This window comes from Notothenia rossii, assembly GCF_949606895.1.
Source record: "Notothenia rossii genome assembly, chromosome: 7".
NCBI classification, from domain to species: domain Eukaryota; kingdom Metazoa; phylum Chordata; class Actinopteri; order Perciformes; family Nototheniidae; genus Notothenia; species Notothenia rossii.
This window is the reverse complement of record NC_136905.1, coordinates 32,052,448-32,074,002: the sequence shown is the minus strand read 5'-3', so window position 1 is coordinate 32,074,002 and position 21,555 is coordinate 32,052,448. Positions and strand designations below refer to the sequence as shown.

At 44.2% G+C, this 21,555-nt stretch overlaps 2 protein-coding genes across 5 annotated transcripts in view; both read left to right on the top strand.

Moving 5' to 3' along the window:
• LOC307013871 (proprotein convertase subtilisin/kexin type 4-like) overlaps positions 1–21,555 on the top strand; it is a 246,017-nt gene that overhangs the window by 34,444 nt on the left and 190,018 nt on the right. For all 4 annotated transcript variants that reach the window (XM_079641472.1, XM_079641473.1, XM_079641470.1 and 1 more), the window contains 2 exons: positions 16,635–16,716; positions 19,581–19,681. In XM_079641472.1, the coding sequence (XP_079497598.1) occupies positions 16,635–16,716; positions 19,581–19,681 (183 nt within the window). The remainder of the gene's footprint in view (positions 1–16,634; positions 16,717–19,580; positions 19,682–21,555) is intronic.
• LOC307013873 (uncharacterized protein) lies at positions 6,973–8,644 on the top strand. The gene is made up of 2 exons (XM_079641475.1): positions 6,973–8,504; positions 8,553–8,644. The coding sequence occupies exon 1, from the start codon at positions 7,013–7,015 to the stop codon at positions 8,036–8,038; it is 1,026 nt and encodes a 341-aa protein (XP_079497601.1). The 5' UTR covers positions 6,973–7,012; the 3' UTR covers positions 8,039–8,504; positions 8,553–8,644.

Here is a 21,555-nt window from a genome sequence, read left to right as displayed (position 1 = left end):
AGCCATTTTGTGTGTGTGCGCGAGCGAGAGAGAGAGAGAGCGCACCGGTACCAGAGATCGTTGATGTTAGCTTCTGGTACTAGCGAGCTACGCTAACGGATATAAGGAGTTTTTTCAACAACAAAGTGGAGGAGAGTCCTCTCCTGAGAGACTGAGAGACTCAGAGAGCTAAAGGACTCTCTCAGTATTATCTCAGTGTGTCTCAAACGTTTTGGTCACCATTAATGTAAACAATAGGGCCGGGACTTTAACGCGTTAATTAAGATTAATTAATTACACAAAAATTAATGCGTTAAAAAAATTTACGCATTTTAATCGCACTTATTTTTGCACCGCGGAACGTTTCTCACTGGATGAGTTTCAGGGGTACCGATTATACTGGAGCACCAACTAACGTTCATGACTTCAGACAACAACAAACCACAGTGAATAATAGTCAAACATGAACGAAGAAGCTGATGAGACCGCTTTGGCTGGCCCCGTGGATGGGACATTTTGTTTTAAAAAACGGACGGATGGAAGCGTCGATAAGAGCACGGTTGTTTGCAAATTATGCAAAAAGGAATTCGCATATCACCGCAGTACATCAAGCCTCAAGTATCACCTCAATGCAAAACATATAGCAGCTAGCGTGGAAGCTAGCGTGGACGTTAGCCCGACTCGGAGTACAAGGACCCACACCCAATTCGCGTTGATCAAACAGTGGCCTATGCAACAGAGAGATTTTCTTTTTCATCAGGATATTGGAAGAATAGGAGGGATTGAGGTCAATCACTGGCACTTTTTTATTTTATTTGAAATGGTACACTTTATGTTGAACTATTTATTATATTGTTGGTGCAACTGGCACTTTATGTTGAACTGTTTATTGTTTTGGCCAAGGTTATTAAGAGAGTTGGACTAAAATTGATTAGATTTTTTAAATCAACTGTTGGTAAATCAACAAAGTCTGTTATGGCCTCTGAAGCAACAGAGAGATGCTTTCTAATAGTCAGGGTTTCCAATGTTCTGAATGTACTTGAAAGTATTGTGTTTTACTTAAAAAACAAAGTGTTATAGTTTACAGAAGGTCTATCTACCTATAGGCTACCTGAATCTCTTAAATGTACTATATTCCTAAATATGCTATTGCTACACTTTATGGCAAAATTTGCACTTTTCTGTTGGCCTTGGTTAAGTACCACCTTGAAAAAAATAAACAATGTTTTGTTGCTTAAGCTTATGTATTCAGTCATTATTCAATGGTATACCAAAATCCATGTGAAAAAAATTGCTTCTCACTGTTCTCAGGTCAAATATCTTTATGTGATTAAAAATGCGATTAATTTCGATTAATTCATTACAAAGCCTCTAATTAATTAGATTAATTTTTTTAATCGAGTCCCGGCCCTAGTAAACAATTATTTCCGAGGCACACGTTTATATGATCATTATAGTTATAAAAAAATAAGAGAATAAATTAAAAACAGGTATGAAATACTATATGACATTAAAAAATGAATAAAGTTTAAAAGGGGAGTGATTTGTAAAATATCCATAAAAAAATAGTAAATCTGTTTACAGTTCTGTGTTGAGAGATGTATCCATAGATCTCTTCATTTTGCTCTCAAAGTGCACCAGATTGATGCTTTTAACTTCAATATTTAAAAATCTTCCCGGGGGAGCTTGCCCCCGGACCCCCCTATGTGAGGTCCACACACCACCTATAAAAATCGCACTTTAACCCTGCTTACACCTATATGCCGTGAGCTGATTATCGAGCCTTCATTGTAACAGTCGCGGGTACATTGTGTATATGCGTGGGGATTGTTGCAGTAGAAAATTCCACTGTAGCGACCGGTACATTAATGGGAAACCCTAAATGTTTGATCACCCTCTATGAAACGTAAAGCTACCCCACAGCACCCCCAAAATAAATCTCTGGCGCCGCCACTGAGCCTGACTATTTGTGTTGGGGGGGCCCGACTTTTTTTTTTCTCCAAAGGGGGGGCCTGACAGAAAATGTAATGGCTTCGATATTCTTTCATAGTCCGCTCACGATTGGTGCTTTACAACTACATCTCACAGTTTCTATCCTCACTGATTAACATGTAGAAAAAGCTCATTTTAATCTGGCTGAAATGATACCTATAAAACTAGAAATGTTGACTGTGTGACTGAAACTTGGGTGCGCGTCCCGATGTTAACATTTCCCCCTGCTGAGTAAGTATTGATAGCTTTAGTTGTATTGTTAAGATACAACAAAGAATATCCATTCATTTTAGCTCAATTTTAGCTGACTATTTTAACTGTTAATCTATTACATTAGGTAACTGAATTCAGTTAACGACTGACAGGTGTGATAAAAGATCAGAGACAGCCTGTCAGAGAATATATTGACAATATTGAGCTGCATTATTGCTTCTAAGTAAAAAACTGTAACTCCAATCAGCTAAGTATTCTACCCAGAGTATTCAGGATACCATATGAACACCTGATGACTCTCGTGTTTGCTATATGTAAGTCCGTTTGATTAAATGAGCATATCGGTTGCGGCCGTGACACATTTCCCAACATTATGATCACCAAATGATGTAGGAAGAGTGAAAATTGTGGCCAGCCGAGCAATAGTTGGAAAAAAAACCTCTTCAGATTGTACAGCTCCTCTCCCCTCTAGCCATGATTTCACCCACTCTTAAGTCTTAACTCTCCCATACACACCCATTATAAAATGTGAAACGGTGTGAAATGTTCACAAAACGTAAGCTGCGACTACGTTACAGTGTGCGAAAAAGTACACGTCCCACCGTCCGGGACATGTTATTTACAATATTGGACAAGTAGATCTTTCAATTGACTTGTCCGGCGGACAAGTGACGTTTTTCGCCCTGATTTATTGACAAATTATTGATAAATTCAGTTTACAAAAGGCAGAACTCATTCACAAATTGTACGTGTCCGCCATTGTTCGTTTAGAAATGTTAGTTTCGGTTCTGCTTGTCGATTCCTAAGGAAATGCATCTCGCCGCTTTCTGAACAGTTAGGCGGGGCGGGGAGGGGCGGGAAGTGTAGCACAGTGGCAGAGTTGGGAAGCAAAACTTGGTTCCGAGTAGGAACAAATAACAATTGTCCGGTCCCGGGATTGATAAGAGTTGTGAGGACAGGAGGCGAGGCCGAGCCCCGCGGACCGCAGCTCTCTCTCTCTATGCTCCGTATCAGCTGATCGCTGCACGGTGCAGCTCAGCGTCTCTCTCTCTCTCTCTCTTTCTACACACAGCAGATCCGCTGCCCGTTTAACAGCCTCATCTTTTTCAAACTTTCTTATGTTCTTTCTCTAACACATAATGATGGTTATTAAGCGTTTTAGCTCCTGTGTTTTTAATATTGATCCTCATTTCCTTTATGAAGTGAAGCAGCCTCCCTGTGTCCTCGCGCTGTAGGCTACTCACTTCCCCGGACCCCCAGACTCGGAGGAGCACAGGGATGTCAGTATTGTTTATGAAGCAGGGTATAGAAAGTACATTAATGAAATGAAAATACTATTTACTTACTTTTACAAACAGTGAGCAGCTGGGCAGCTGCAGCATGTGTATTGCAGGATATGTGTAAGCGTGCAAGCATCTTTGAGTTGTAGAAAAGCGCTAGGCCTATAGGCTATAAATATAATGTATTATTATTATTATTATTATTATTAGGCCTATGTGTTGGACATGTGTGGTTGGACTCTGTCTCACAGGAAGGTTACAGCATGTGTGTTGCAGGACATGTGTTGGACACACAGACTGTGTGGTTGGACTCTGTCTCACAGGCAGGTTGCAGTGTAACATCAGAGGAGACTGGGCCAATTGTACATTCTCAAACTGCACCACTTAGAACTAACTAAACAATGCAAAGATTATTTTTATATAATTGTATTCAGTAACCGTAAGAAATTAAACAGTATGAAGTGATTCGTAAATAGGAATACAGATTTGACTTAATGTTTTCATAAATATATTTTTCTCCCAGTTTGTCATGGGACTTATTTTTACCCTCTCAAAGAACTGGAATCGATAACCGAAAATGACTAGAATCGAAAAGCAGAACCGGAATCGTTAAAATCCAAACGATACCCAACCCTATGTGTGATGCAGTAAAATCTTACCGCTCACTTACGTTAGCGGTGTCGTAAAAACCGTGGGAAAATGTAAAATACGATGGCGAAGAAGAAGATTCCAGTGGCCCCAATTTGTGTCCATTCTGGACAAGTGAAAAATGTATTCGGACAAGTAAATTGCCTAACTCACTTGTCCATGGACAAGTACTCTCTAAAAACTTTTTCTCACACTGCCGTTAGAACCGTACTAGCTATCAAAGAATATCCAATCAGTCTAATGAAGTCCAGTCTCGAGAACCGTTTAAACTTGTAATATACCGGGGGGAAAAACGCGTCATCTGCAGGAAACCGCGTCTGAGGGCATCTTAATATTCAATAAACTATGAATGTTTTATATCTACATAACGGGAAGAAACTCAGCTAACTGATCATTTAAAAACATTTTCTCCAAAAAAAACACACAAAGCTAACGCTGAGCCTATGAATTAGCCACGAGCGAAAAACGCTAACGGCTTTTTGCACAGAAACTCACTCATAACACCCTTATTACTTATCGTAGCTGCACGTCCAACCCATCGATCTGATTGTGAGATGAAACAGAATCGATCGGTACATACATCATCACTCCATGATAAGAACTTGCGAAGATATTAACAAGAACAGACATCAAAACATGTGGCGCTAGGTAGCTAAAAACGGCAACATGGCTCACCTTGGTCGTTGTCTGGTCAAAAGTGGTCTTCAATGGCATTAAAACGATAAAAACGCTGCTGAAGTTAATCCAATGTGTCTATGTCCCTTTGAAATGATTTCTGATAATCCATAAGCAATAAACCTGCTTTTCCGTTTACAGATGTCAGAGCGAGAGATAGGTTCACCTCTGATGCAAACCTGCATGCGCAAAGCCCCCACCTTCTTTTTTTTGCCATGTGTGTGTATGTGGAAATTCCCCTTCGATTCTATTGGCTCTAACGGTCAAAAAGAGATGTCAATCACCAAAATCGACCATGTGGTTCCAGAGAAACGGTAACAACGCCCATTTCCACCCAAATCACCTCAGAGGTGGAGTTTATTTTGCTAAACCTCTCTAAAAAGGTCAAATGTCACTTGTTTTGCATCAATCTTGATACAGGGTACTTATTATATGTTTTACTTTGGATTCCTAAAGCTTTTAGTCTACCTTACCATCATCCAAGGGTAGTTTTCACTATAAGCAAAAAAGGATATTTGGACGGACACTATCATTTACAGTTTTTTTACTGTTCAATCTGAATTTTCTTTAAAATATAAAACATCTATATTAATTCTGACTTTTCTACATCCAACTCACAGGTTTATCATTACTTTGAGAAAAAAGATTATTAATTTAACCCTTTTAGAAGGGAAGATATGGTCATTTGTTCTGGGAATGACATTTTCGAGCCTGAGACCTGAAAAACAGGCTCAGGGCTTAACAGGTTAAAGTATGCAGAATCTGTATGGGGTCAAAGTGGGGTGTTTTTTTAGCTCTGTTCAAATGGATTTCTCATTCACTCCTAATGGTCAAATTATCGCCGTTTTCTGCAATTTGCAGAAAACGGCAAATCTCTTTATAAAAGACATAGCAACCCGATCCCGGTCATTCCACACGTTTTTATGTGTTTTTTGTGTGTTTCATGTCAACGCTGCCGGACGAGTAGCATGACAAAGTTTGTGGCGGAAGAAGGAGAATAAGATGAGATAAGTATGTCGAATACTATACTACTGTGTGTGGCTTCGCCAGTCACACAGAATTACTTTCATCAAGGACGGTGGGCTATTCACCTCTTGCTGATTTTGAATAGAGTTTGTTGACCTGTAGGAATCTAGACGTTTTGAAACTGCTTTTTGTGTTCTTTAACCATCCTGAGATTAAAAGTAATTCACTGAGTGTAAATTGTCCTGATATTGTCACGGAAAAGCCTCGATGTGGGTCATACTTTTAAGAAAATTCGCTTGTAATGTTGAATTTTAGTCTTACAGTATATCCTGTAGTTTCATGTTTATTCTCTCTCAATTTAATTAAATTCAAAAGGGCTCTATTGGCATGAACGTTTCAAGAAACAATGCTGCCGAAGCATCAAAATAAGAAAGAACACAATAATATTCATATTGATATTAACATGACATTAAATTGTCATGTATACATTATATCTTCCTCAGTCCCTCCCAAGAATTCTTCTCTTCGCGGTTCTATTCAGGATTGAAAATACATTTTTCACTTTCCCGAGATGCCTTCTCTCTGCTGATGCATTTGTGTAGTTCTCATTCATAACACTCCGTTCGATGTCTCACTATGGGATGCGCCTCATCGCGGAGCAAACAGAAGCATTAATCTCATTACGCCAATCCTGATTGGCTGGTGATCTTGACGTCAGCGTCAGGGAATCCACCCCCTATAAGTAGCTTGCGCTACGCCGCATGCGTCATTCAAACACCTCTTCTCGCTTCAGAGCACATCTCGAAAAAGATCAGTAGCTAGCTAGCTTAACGGTCCACAGACTGATTTACGAAGCTAACCTTCGGTCGACGGGCGCTCGCCGGCTACTTCTATATATACTTCTGCAAGAAGACTGTTAATACCAACACACCAGTTAGTATTGCAAATCGACCTCGCCGTTTTCTCCTCGGGAATAAAGGTAAGGTTTTGATTTTTTTTCAAGCTAGCAACACACGTGTTGCTAGCTTGTCTTCCCTCACTACCGACACCACGGTAGCGAGGACGTTTTTTCTTTTTCTCTCTCACACCAGAGGAGGGGAAGATAAAAAGGGTATTAACACACCAGTTAATATTCTTTGAGAATAAAATTCTACACCGTCGTTTTTTCTCCGGATTAACGACAGTTGGGGAAGTATTTTTTCTCAGCAACGTACCTGTTACGAGCGGGTCCTCTCCACGCCGTCACCACGGCGACCGAGATGGACGCTTCTCTCCCTCACACCAGAGGAGTCAGGGACTCGGAGGCTCGGCTCTGTGGCTGCGGGTTGAAGATATCAGGCACAGACTCACACCAGGTCTGCTCGTCCTGTCTCGGGCTGGAACACGCCCAGGAGGCTATCGACAACCCCGGCTCGTGCGGACATTGTGCCCGCTTCACCATCAAGAGCCTCCGCCGACGGCTAGCACGCCAAGCTAGCTTGTCGGGTCAGGACTCCCTCATGTCCTCTGATTTACCGGACGGAAATCAGGACACGGGGGCGTCCACCACAGAGATGGAGCCCCGCACTGTGTCGGTCTGGGGCTCATCAGTAGTGGCAGCTGCAGAACCGGAGTCCCGCGCCGTGTCAGGCTGGGACTCGGTGGCAGCGAGGGACGTGCGAGCGGAGCCCCGCGCTGTGTCAAGCTGGGGCTCCCAACTGGACCTCACCATGGTCTCGCCCGCGGATGATGTCCCGGAGTTGGACTACATGGAGGACGAAGAGGATGAAACCTCTGGATTCCTCCTGTCCGACTCTGATGAGCAAGACGATGATGTCTTCGTGTCATCAGCTCAGGCTGCAAAGCCGGGAGCGATGGCTGCTCTCCCGGGCGATAGCACACCAGCTTTGCCCTGTCTGAGTATAGACCTGCAGGCCGTGTGTCAGCGTGCCGCAGCCAGCCTAGACATCCCATGGCCCGAAATGGCCAAGGAGACCTACAGGTCCCGTTACGAGGGGAAAAATTTGCCCCAAGCAACGAGGACAAAGAGGCAACTCCTGCCGGTCTTCCCGGAGATGTTGGATGAGGTGTCGATCTCGTGGAGAGACCGGCCCTTCAGCAACAAGGCCCCAATCCAGGGTGCCTCCTCCCCTAGACTGCGACGGTATGGAGAGGCTCGGCCTGCTCCGCATACCGCCGATGGAACCGCTGGTGGCAGCTCACCTCCTCCCGAGGATGGCGACTACACCGAGCAGGAACCCCACGCTGCCGGCAAAGGCGGACCGGTTCCAGTCAACCATGACTGAACGGTCCTACAGAGCCGCAGCATTGTCTGCCAGGGCTTTGAACATTTCCTCGCTGCTAACCGCTTACCAAGCGGAGCTCTGCGAGGATCTATCGAGTAATCCTGGACCGGCAGTACTGGACGAGATAGCCGCGATCACGGACATCTGTCTCCGCGTTCAACGCTGCGCCGTCCAGGCCACGGGAAAGGCAATGGGAATTATGGTGGTGCAGGAAAGAGCTAGATGGCTCAACCTCACCAACCTCCCAAAACCGGGAAAGAGAGGATGTGCTGGACATGCCCATCGTTCCCGAGGGGATTTTCGGATCTGCGCTCGCTTCTATGCAGAAGAGATGCGAGTCCAAGAAGAAGGAAGACGAGGCCCTCCACCTCTGTCTTCCTCGATGGGTCGAGCCGCTGCCTTCACAGCGGCAGTCCCTCGCCCAAGCTACCTCAGCTGCTCGGTTTAAAGTACCGAAACAGCAGAGGTCACGGGCTACCTCAGCTGCTCGGTTTAAAGTACCGAAACAGCAGAGGTCACGGCCCGCCCCGAGTCCCCAGCCCAGGCAGGAGACGAGGGCGAATTGGCCCAGAAAGTCTCCGGTTCCGGCTGCAGCCCAGGCGCAGCCAACCCGGAATTTCGGCCAGCAGGCGAGGAAGAAGAAGCTGGCGGCCTGACAGCCTCCCCTTCTTCCCTCGGTGACGGAGCTGGAAGGTTCCCCAGCTCCAGATGTGTTCCCGCTGCCTCGAGAGATGCCTCAAAGCCATCCTCAAGTGCACCAAAACACATGTCACAATATTGCTCTGTTTTCTCGGATAAAGCATTTTCCGCTGACGCATCCAGGCCTCAGGCTGAGGGCGCAGCTCAGAAAAATGAAAGAGAAAACAATAAAACCAATAAACAGCCCCACATTTGTTCCCCTTTTGAGAGCAGCTACGGCCTCTCTCAAAAGGCGGATGATGAACGGGTCTGTGAAGGCACCGCCGCCACGCGCATGCGCAGTAACGACTGGGGCTGTGAGGCTACCACCGTCACGTGCAGGCACAGTGCCGGCTGGGGTTGTGAAGGCACCTCCGTCACGCGCATGCGCAGTGTCGGTGGGGACTGTCAAATCGGGGTACCACCGTGTTCAGACACTAGAGGGCCCCATAACACAACAAATAGAGACTCAGAGGGCAAAAGACGTGACATCTCCGCTGGCTCTAAGGAGCGAACAGTGGAAGATGCTCACAACGTCTGCTTGGGTGTTCAAGACAGTTACACGGGGTTACAGACTCCAATTCGCTGTCACCCCCCCTTGCTTCTCGGGCGTTCTGTATTCACAGGCCCGAGGGGAGTCAGCCCACATTATAGAAAGAGAGATTCTCTCACTTCTAGAAAAGGAGGCTATATCTATAATACCCGCCGAGCAGAGTCAGAGCGGCTTTTATTCCAAGTATTTCCTCGTTCCCAAACGGGGAGGGAACGGAATTCGGCCAATACTAGATTTGAGGGCTCTGAACAATATCTAAGAAGATACAAATTCAGAATGCTCACTCACACATCTCTGCTGCGTCTCGTGCGACAAAACGACTGGTTTACATCAGTCAACCTGAAAGATGCGTATTTCCACATCCCAGTATATTACCCACACAGGAAATATCTGAGGTTCGCATTTCAGGGGATCTGTTACGAATACAGAGTACTTCCCTTCGGTCTGTCTCTCAGTCCAAGAGTGTTTGTACGATGTACGGAAGCCGCGATAGCCCGTTAAGACAACAGGGTATTCGCCTGGCAACCTACCTAGACGACTGGCTGCTTCTCGCACAGTCGGAACAGGAGACTATTACGCAGACAAATGTCCTCGTAAAGCAACTGCTCAACCTGGGTTTCATAATAAACACAGAAAAGAGCATGTTGTGCCCGGCACAGACTGTACTCTTCCTGGGTTTACACCTGAACTCGGTGCCCAGCCCGCCTGTCAGCGGAAAGAGTGAAAGCTTTCAGAGCTTGCCTCGCTCATTTCCAGCTGCGCAAACATGTTCTTTTCAGATCATGCCTGCGGTTACTGGGGCTCATGGCGTCAGCCATCCTGGTTGTACGGCTGGGACGGTTACACATGAGGGAGTTTCAGCGCTGGGTAGCCGCTCTAAAACTAAACCCCGCGCGTCATGGAGCACGGAGAGTGATGGTTACTGTGAAATGCGTAATGGCACTGCGCCACTGGCTGCACCCGACTTTTCTGGTACGGGGCGTGCCTATGGGTGCTGTCCTTTCACGGAAGGTGGTCACCACAGACGCATGTCTGACAGGCTGGGGAGGTATTTACGAAGGTCGTCCGGTGAGGGGTCTCTGGAGCAGAGACCTCCAGCGGTCGCACATAAATTACCTGGAGCTTTTAGCGGTGTTCCTCACCCTAAAACGCTTTCTGCCTTTTCTCAGAGGACACCATGTCCTTGTGAGGACGGACAATACGACCACAATATCGTATATAAACCGACAAGGGGGTTTGCGCTCTCTCCAGTTACACATGCTGGCACGCAAACTGATCTTGTGGAGCTGCGGCCGTCTCCTCTCTCTGAGAGCGACGCACGTACCGGGTGTGATGAACCTCGGTGCAGACCTGCTGTCCAGAGGTGTACCACTATATGCAGACTGGACTCTACATCCAATGATTGTGAGCCAGCTGTGGGTGCGTTACGGCCGAGCCGCGGTAGATCTGTTCGCATCAAAAGAAAATGCTCACTGTCAGCTTTTCTTTTCAATGCGCGATCAAAACGCACCATTAGGCGTGGACGCGCTCGCGCACATTTGGCCTCCGGTCCTCCTGCTTCCTCCACTAGGTCTCTTTATGACTGTAAGTGGAGGGTGTTTGAGGACTAGTGCCTTCAAAAAGGGCACACCTCTTTTCAATGCCCTGTGGGAGTGATTTTATCATTTCTACAGGACCTAATTGATCAACACAGAGCTTTCTCCACGATCGAAGTCTACCTGGCTGCTATTGCTGCATGCCATGTGGGTTTTGAGGGTAAGACGGCTGGCCAGCATCCTCTGGTCTGCCGTTTTATGAAGGGAGCTTGCAGGCTCCTTCCTGTTTCCAGGTCACTGGTGCCCTTATGGGACTTGACAGTGGTTTTAGATGGGCTCACTCGAGCCCCATTTGAACCCCTGGAAGAAGCTGACATGAAGCACCTGTCACTCAAGACAGTGCTGTTACTGATCCTGGCATCCGCCAAGCGAGTCAGTGACATTCATGCGCTATCTGTACATCCTTCATGCACTCAGTTCGCCCGAGGGTTAACGAGAGTGTTGCTGAAGCCCAACCCTGCCTTTATACCTAAGGTGGTTGGTTCATGTACCCCCTTTGACATTGAGGTATTTCCTCCGCCGCTGTGTCCCTCCGGGGAACAGCAGCCGAATTTGCTATGTCCAGTCCGTGCTTTACGCACTTATATGGACAGATCAAAAGAGTTTCGTCATAATGACCAACTCTTTGTGTCCTGGGCTAACCCTCAGAAGGGCAAGCCTGTTACTAAGCAACGGCTCTCTCACTGGATTGTGGAGGCAATTGCTTTGGCTTACACGAGTCAGGGTCTGCAGGCACCTTCGGGTTTGCATGCTCATTCGACTCGTGGTCTGGCTACATCCTGGGCTTTGTTCAAGGGTGTTTCCATCCAAGACATTTGTGCAGCAGCGAGCTGGTCCTCGCCGCTCACTTTTGTCCGCTTTTACAGATTAGACGTCTTTGCTCCCAGTGTGGCCCATGCAGTGCTGGGCCCCCTGCTGAGTTAGAGCTCTAACTGTTAAGTTCTGGTTGGTCTTGGTGACTTTTGAGATAAGCTCGTCTGGCAATTCGGGAGCTACAATATCCCATAGTGAGACATCGAACGGAGTGTTATGAATGAGAACTATAGGTTACTTACGTAACCCCAGTTCTCAGAGTAACATGAAGTGAGATGTCTCACCAGACGGCCCTCCTTGCTATGGTGAAGCGAGAAGAGGTGCTTATTTTGAATGACGCATGCGGCGTAGCGCAAGCTACTTATAGGGGGTGGATTCCCTGACGCTGACGTCAAGATCACCAGCCAATCAGGATTGGCGTAATGAGATTAATGCTTCTGTTTGCTCCGCGATGAGGCGCATCCCATAGTGAGACATCTCACTTCATGTTACTCTGAGAACTGGGGTTACGTAAGTAACCTATAGTTTTCTCTCTCCTTATTTTCGTTTTTTTGTTGCAATTTTTAAAGACTCCAGTCACATCCGCAATCCCGCGGCCCTATAAGGAGCTTTCACGCTTTTTGGTTTGCTTTAGATGTTTAATACCCCCTCTCTTTTGTGTCAGGGATCCGGAGAGGCGTTAAGAAGCGCTGATAAACCCCACTTAGATCCCTTCCTGGCCCGTCACCCCGGCCTGCCGGGCCGCTTTAGCAGGGAACTGATCTGTGACGGCCTGCCACTCAAACTGAGCACTTCTGAAGGCTGACACAATGGAGTGAGCAGCACACCAGAGGGCCCGTGGGTGGGTGGGTAGGGAGGGGTGGATGGAGGGAGTGTGAGGCAGCAGAGGCCAAGAGGTGCCCTAAAAGAAGGCTGGAGGCGGGGCCAAAGTGTATCTCCCTCTTATCTTTCTCTTTCAATGCAATTTTTCCCTCCCTACCCTCACTACTGTAGAGCTCACACATTTTTCTTACGTGCCTCTGTGTAGTTTTCACCGTTCATCTTCTAATCTGCAGTAACACACCCACAACCCCACTCCTCCTTCTTTTTTCTCTCTGTAGTCCGGGCTATCAGCTTGGCAGTTACAGATGAGAGATTGAATGAGAGTATATGAGTGGACGGGAGGGGGGGTCCAGATAGGGATCAGCAGTGCATCAGTGTCTGTGTGTTGGTTGGTCATGTGGTGCGTTCACTGCTGCGTGGCATCGTGGGTCCAACCAGAGCCAGGCTGGGGCTGACAGACCCCCAGGAGGCACAGCTTTGTGATTGACAGGCAGAGGGAGGCGGTGAGGTGGGGGGGGGGGGGGGGGGGGGGGTTGAGGGGGCATGTGGCCACTGCCGCTGCCATGGCCATCACTTTCCCAGGGGGCCGTGGGTGGGTGGCGAAGCCCAAAATGTCAGCCCTGGTATCTGTGCGACTCGGCTCGTATCACACTGCTGCAGCTGCCTGCCATCCACCGCATCCACTCATTCATACAGAGACATGGGAGTACTATGTACACACACACACACACACACACACACACACACACACACACACACACACACACACACACACACACACACACACACACACACACACACACACACACACACACACACACACACACACACACACACACACACACACTTGTATTCTCTCCATCCTACTGTCTTTCTTCTCCTCCACACACTCACATTGTGCCTCTGTCAGTTGTACCTCAGCCAATCCATCATGCAAGTGCTCCACAGCTCTTTTCTTCCTCACTGCTAGAAAACATTTTCTATAGACCTATCTTGTGTTTTTTTTAAAACTGATCTCTACGGTGGCTGACAGGTGCAAGCATTTAGAAAACATTCACAACTTGGCGCAGAGTTTTCTAAAAAGACTGAATAAACGAAACGCTGCAATTAAAAAGAACCCTGCAAGAGGAAAATGGGGAAAATTCTAAGTGATGCACACAGCTTTCAGTATATTGGAAATGACTAGGTTAGCTACGTTAGCTAGCTAGCTAGCTTATAGCAGATCTGCAATAATATCGGAAGGAATCATGCGGTCACATTGTTAAAATAAGCCAAAAACACGTACATTTTAGCTAAGTTTTCCAGTGGGCCAATTTTATAATCCTCGAACTTCAACAAGCGCGGCATTCCCATGTTGTGTTTGCAGAATTTCATTTATGCAGCGCTTTAATAAACCCTGCACATGTTTCATCAAGTTGGTAAATGTTTTCTGGTAAATGTTTTCTGGTGAAGATGCTTCCTCATTTGCATGTGTTTTGGCACGTTTTTTTATTTTTATTTGCATTGTTTTTAAAACAGCATCGCAGTACTTTTATTTTGAAGGGAGATATGTCTGCTTTCTTTACATTTGAAGTTGCATGTGTATGGCAGTCATTGAAAGAAGTTCTGTTTGCAAAATGTGCTATTTGCCAAGTGATTGCATTTTTCACTGTACGATGTGTACTGTGTGGTTTTATCTGTACTTTTAATCTATGTGTGTGTGTGTGTGTGTGTGTGTGTGTGTGTGTGTGTGTGTGTGTGTGTGTGTGTGTGTGTGTGTGGTGTGTGTCTGTATGCGTGTGTTGCCTATTTGTCACAGCTGGATGATGAATGCGCTGACAGTTGAGGGGTCAGTGTCACAGACAGTGTGGTCAATTGCCCCCCATCCCCTGAGTCTTACCTTGAGCAACACTCCTTAAAGAGTCTCAATCTGCCATTAAGACACACACACACACACACACACACACACACACACACACACACACACACACACACACACACACACACACACACACACACACACACACACACACACACACACACACACACACACACACACACACACACACACACACACACACACACACCAATGAGTGTGTGCCATTAGTAGCTGGCAGGGTCTGGTTTGACTGAGAGCGATTAGCTCCCTATCATGTGTATTGATCACCGTGTCCTGGCTGCTCCTCCAGAGGAGGGGCTGGAGGGGTTTTACAAGGTAGTTGGGGCGTACACACTTACACATATACACACTATCATCCTTGTTATCTACAAATGTCTTTGTTTGATATATATAATATGTTAGTTTTTAGTGTATAATTATATTTATATCATTGAAACTTCCATTTATATAATGTCCCCAAAATATTGCAGGGCAGAAGAGCAATCTGCAATCCTTTATTCCCCTGAATACACTTCCACATTTGAATGAGTTTTTATTTGTAGAAAGGCTTGAGTGGCCCCATTGTTATTGAAACACAATGGTGCATACGGCTCTTAATATTTTGGAAAGACATTTTTCTTTTGGCTGTCCGCGGCCCTTGCTGGCGATTCCAAACTTTTGAAAAGTAGTATTTAAATTAAAGCTAATTAAATTAATCCACAAATACCATGTTATCTAGTAAAAAGTATCCTCTTTTTAATAAGGCATCACATGAAACGTGTAAACTAAACAACATTTTACACTGAGGCCATTTTATCTTAAATGAATCTGATCAGCCTAATGTGGAATCGTACACGTATCACATCCACTTCCTGTCCGAGGTATTCAGTGTTTAATATCACACATGGAGCGTTATTAGCTTTAACAACCCCCCCTTCCACCATGCACCCGTCTTCCTTGGGTAGTTTAGACCAGCTCTTGTTAATTGAGTCTAATTGAAGAACATGAAGGGGGAATAAAGCAAGCAGGCTTTTAGGACATAAAAGACCGCAGCCGCCTCTCAATAGTATTTATTTTCAACCTCTTCCACTCTGATTTAAGTGTAAGAGGACAATAGTGGCCTGACACTGATATGTGTGTGTTTGTGTGTGTCTGTGATCTGTTGTTTGATTTAGTGCGCCCACCTTCTCAAGGACCAGCCTCTTATCAGATCAAAGCTCCCGGCAGCGGCCTATGAAACATATTGTGTGTGCTGTGGAGGACAGAGGTGCAGGTGAGGGAGGTGGTGGGGGTGTTTTCGTTGCTTTTAACCCAGGACAATGGACTGCAAAGGGGAGAGGCGAGCGAGTCCTCTTTGAACTAATGAAGAGGAAACCTTTTACTCTCCTCCATGAAGGTACCCAACTCTTCCTGTGCTATGGATTTTCCCTCTCTTTTAAAGTAGAGGAAAACAGAAAAGAACACAAATATTCAGCCTGTTTTTTTCAGTGTTTCTCACTGTTTTGGTTTCATCCTTAGACAAGGCTAAAATAAGACTTCAGAAATGGTTTTAGATTGTTAGACTTGCAGTACATGAGCATCAATTGGAAAGAGTGGACACTAAAGGGGCCCTATTCTTCTCATTTTCTGGTTCAAATTGGATTCTGTGCCTCTACTGTGACATGTCTTAATGCTTTAATGTTCACAAAAGTCTTTATTTTTCTCATACTGCCTGTGCTGCAGCACCTCTTTTCACCCTCTGTCTGAAACCAGAGCCCAGTCTGCTCTGACGGTTAGCTGGGCCGGCTCTGTTATGATTGGTCAACTGCTTAGAGGTCTTGGAGCGCTAGCAAATAGTTAATTGGCTAGTGAAAGCTTGTCTTGCTCAAAATGTAGTTTCCATGTATCAAAACTACATAGTCGATTATGTTTGAGTACAAACTTTGTTTGTTTTGGAAATATTTAAAATGGAGGACAACACTGTTTGTGTCCTGTATGAAATGAAAAAATGTGCACAACATAACATCCTTAACTTGTCTGCCTAACTTAAATACCATATATATTATTTTAAACTAAACTGTCATCTTAATCTACTAAATGTAACCAAGTAGTTTGGTTTCAATTCAACCATGTATTTCAAATTCTGACAGTAATCTGGGAGATGATACATTTGGTATGGGTTCATTATTTTAAGGAGATAGTTGAAAGGGATTTGATAGCATCTGGATTCAATCAAGTCAACATATGTGAATTCACATTTTCCTCAGAGTAATGCATATCTTGTTGTTGTGATTCCAGGTTCACTGGGTGCAGAGGCAGCACAGTCATTACAGAGACAAGCGGGTCCCTGTGAGAGGACTGGACCTCAGAACCCCTCACAGTAAGATCTGAGTAACACACTTCTTTCCACTGACGTTTTTTCATAGCTAAAAGTTTTGTTTTTGCTGACCTCCACTAAATTGAAGGAATGTTTGTATTGTTTGAAGAGGGGTTGTGACTGAGCAACTCATCCATAGTCACTATATTACCTGCAGTAGTCAGCATGGTTTAGAGAAATAGACAGGAGTATATTTAGGAAGCTAAGCAATGTACTTCTCTGGACAGAGACCTTACTAATCTGCCCTTTCTAAAAGGAACTAAAGCTGTTGACAAAAAACAATAAACTAACAAGTTAATAAACAATTCTAAACTATGAAATTAAAAAACTTTAAAGAAACAGCCAGTTATATACTTTAGCTAGATGCACACTTAGATATACAGTAGTATCTTATCCATGATTGTACACTTACTTACTTATATATAAGGAGACATTCTAGTATAACTGACAAGTCACTGGTCTTTAGATAATGTAAGTCCTGTAACAAGGTGTCAGTATAATTACTTTCAATAGTACACATTTAAAACAGGAGCGCTGCTGAACAGCATTTAGCCAAACAAACAAACAAACACTGTCAACTCATGGCTGTTCCCTCTTATAAGCTGACACAAATAAATGTTAAAAGACAAATTGTTTTTTTTAAACTAAAATGGCACTAAGTATTTTTTGATGGTGAGATGTTCATCCTTTCTAAAGTCTACATCCTTGAAATCTGAAGTGGCTTTCAAATCAAATTTGCTGTTAGAATTCTGTCAGAAAGCATCTTGTATCTACAGTCACAGCAAAGACCAATTTGTGTGTAAACATACAGTTCTATATGCAAAACATATGGGTTAATTCCATGTATGTAGGTAGCTTTGGCTTTCTTTATGTGTGTCACATATGTTGTTCTAGAGATCTTTGTGAAGTCATTTTGACCTATATAGACGATGAACCTCTCTGTCTTTATGCTATTCTAAGCTAAGCTCATTTGACCATGGCTTTAGCTCCATAGCTTGACACTGGTATGGATCTTCTTATCTCAATCTCAGCAAAATAGAAAAGAGCTTATTTTTGAATATTATTGTATTTATTATTCGCTTTATTAGGCTCTCCCGAATCGTACTGGGTTTGGTAGTGTTTTAGGTCTGTGTTTCAAGCTATTTAATTCATGTGTGGATCCTTACCGATATGAGTGTACTCGGTATAATCAGTAATAATTATGCTATTAAATGTTTTTTGTGATTTGATTCACATTTCTTTTCTTTTTTTTAAAGGTTCATTCTCAGTTTGCAGCAGTACAGATCCTTCTTTTTTACTCCTGGATATATACATCTATTCAAATCCAATACTTATTTTCACCTTATATTGATCCAATATGAATTTGACACATTGACATAACAGACAGAACTATTAACTCGATGAGGAGATAAGTTGTTGGAACAAAAGAGACACTTGGTCCACTCATAATTGTACAGTGTTGTTACAGAATCAACATTTTAGTATTACTGCCATTAGGTCAATCATGGAATTTAACATTTATTAGTGATGCCTAAATGTGTTCATACTGTAGGCTGCTGTAGTGTAGTGCAGTGTTGCAACACTAGCAGTTTGTGATGGACTATAAACACAGTACAGTAAAGACAGGATCAGCATTTGATCTGTTATTTTAGCTGGTATGGATGACATATACCCTGATTTACCTTGATACCAACATACTGGAACATCTCAAACTTAAGTTTCGCTCTATAACAAATTCACTTTTACATTGGGTTCTATCACTTTTTTATAGGTCAATAGCCTAATCTCGTCTTTATTTTTGACCATGCCTGATCATACTGTTGATACGGCTGATGTTCTATCTCTGTTAGTCTTTTTGGGTAACCCAAATGTTGTATTGGATGTAATTATGCTTACTTCACCTCTATTTGATTTGCGTCACTGTCCCTAAATTGAAACCATTATGCTCCCAAAAAATCATCTAAATAATAATAATGATTTGCAATGACCATCCTGAAAGCTGTCTTTGCACAAGTTATAGATTGTGACTTTATAATTTATGTTGCACACAAAAAAAGACTTACAACTAAAAGTGTAGGCTACTGTGTCCATAATAACTTGTTACAGAAGGAGTACTAAACCACAGAGAATCTCATAAGCAATTTATTTAATTTAGGATCAGTACATGTACCATAACCCTCTATATTAACACTAATTACCCCCCATATTCATACTAATGCTTGAAATATATTCATGCTCATGTGTGTGCTTTGTTTTATTCCAGTCATTTCAGAAACAAGGTTTCCTAACTAGTGTGATCTTAATTAATTCTGCAATACATACGGTGTGTTATGAAACAAACAGATTCATATCCATCATTTGAGAAAGAGAAAAGTGTGGATGGCAGTGAGATGGGGTGCTGTGCAGTGCTGAAAATGCAGAGAGAGAGAGAGAGAGAGGAGAGAGAGAGAGAGAGAGAGAGAGAGAGAGAGAGAGAGAGAGAGAGAGAGAGAGAGAGAGAGAGAGAGAGAGAGAGAGAGAGAGAGAGAGAGAGAGAGAGAGAGAGAGAGAGAGAGAGAGAGAGAGAGAGAGAGAGAGAGAGAGAGAGAGAGAGAGAGAGAGAGAGAGAGAGAGAGGGGAAAATGAAGAGGTGCAGGCCTTGATGAGCCGATAGCACATCGACAGACAGCAAGCCAAGCTGTGCCGCAGCAATGAGATGCTAATGGTATGCTAATGATATGCTAATCTACCCGCAGTATTCCACCTCACTGGAGAGAAGGGGAATCTGGGAGGCCTTTCACCATTGGTTGGAGACCAGGGACTTCCTGAAGTCAGAGTTCAAAACAAGAAAAAAAAACTCCACACATGATGGGTCTGTGTGCTTACAGGTTCCCAGAGGAGAGCAACTGACAGGCAGCCGGAGGAGAAGAAAAAGAGTGACCAGTCCCTCACCTTCAATGACCCGCTCTGGCCCATGCAGTGGGAACTGGTGGGTGTGCGTTTCTTTGTGTGTTCTGATCAGGAAGCTTTCTCCTCTCTCATCTCTTCTTCATGGTGAAGGATGTTCCTTTGACAGGCCGGAGTCAGGCAGGCTTTCATGTGTGACTGGAGAGAGAGACAGAAGAGAGAGGGAAGTAGAAAAGAGAGGGGGAGGAAGAGGGAGACGAGGTGAAAGGGTTGTCCATGTTGAACTGAGACAGATGTCGGGGATTGATGAGGCTCGGAGCAACACTGACACACAAACTGTGCTGCTACATACAACATCATCCCTTCAAAACTGTTTTGTTCACATGGTTTGGACAATATGTGTTGGTGCAGAACAACAGCAGTACAACACATATGTTTTTATATGAAAATGTAAGAATTGTTACAGTAAAGTACTACAATAACATCAGTCTGAGTATTTGCCCCATAACACACAATCAAGGAGGCAAAAAAAGTGTGTTATAGCTTAAATGCCTCCCATTCTAAAAAATAATGGCAACAATGAACCAAAATTGCCAAGTGAATTCATTTAAAAATGTTCTCCCTTCATTCAATAATGACTGCAATTCTTCTCAAACATTTTTTTAAAGGTCCCATGACCTGGCCATTTCTACTGATCATAATTCCATTGTTGAGGTCTATTAGAATAGATTTACTTTGTTCAATGTTCCAATATCACAGCTTCTTTGTATAGTATGTGTAGAGGCTAAAGCCAACGCTTTAAGCCTCTGAGGATCTGCTTTGTTGGTGTAATTGACGCACACCTTGTTTGCTGCCGAATAAAAGTCAGAAACAAAGTTTCCAGTTCGAAACAGTCCATTTATTTCCCTTTTTACTGGTTTCTTTCCATCATTCACCACACAATATTACGGTTTACACAATACTACGGTTTACACAATACCTTTTCTGTTTGTTTGTAATCCCGTGTTTGTGTGTGTGTGCTCCGTGTGTGTGTGTTCTCTGTGTATGGTCCGTGTGTGTGTGTTCTCTGTGTGTCTGTGGTCCGTGTGTGGTCAAAAACTGTATGGCCTTCCAGCGGAACCTCTCACCAACAAACATAGGTTCCTACCTTTATACCCAGTGTTAATTGGCTCCTACAGTAAGTGTATTCACTCTCTGTTCTAAATGGCTTGTTGTAGCTCCTGCCCCCCCTCCCTCCCTATGAGCCCACTGTGCTCTGATTGGTCAGCTCGCCCACTCTGCTCTGATTGGTCAGCTCGCCCACTCTGTTCTGATTAGTAAACAACCGTTACAGAAGAACATCAGTGATTATGTGTTACAATGGCGTTAGCAACCAGAAAATGACACCAGTAATGACAAACCGATGACAATGCTGCGTGGGGTCTGGGTGCCGTGTTGGCGGGACGTTGCGGGGCTCGCTGCTCCGCCCTTTGAGGCTCGAGGAGCGGACAGTGAGAGCTGGGTTACTGGTGTCGTTTCCTGGTTGCCGCGTGGGGTCTGGTTATGGCTATAAAGGATCCGTCTTGTGTAAAACTCTCGCGAAAGTTTGGCTGAATGTTTACGTTTGGCAGGCAGCCTTTCAGTTACGATCGTTAAGATCAGTTGGCCACAGCAAATGATGGTGAGAAGCTAAACTATCTATTAATTATGTCAATGACAAGGAGTGTGATTTTTGAAATAAGGTGTTAGCGGTCTTGTTGGTGTTCAAAGAAGAATGACAACACAGTAGATCACCAACACTATGGTTTATTTTTTATTCACAGGCAAGTCAACGTTGTCGCAGTAAAAGTCCCAAGATAGCTCCTGGTACAATACAATGTTCCCTTGCAGTGTTTTACTATTAATTCTGATGTTTCACTATTAATATTGCTGCTGCATTAATGTGTATGTTGCATCATTTTACTGCTGTAGATGTGT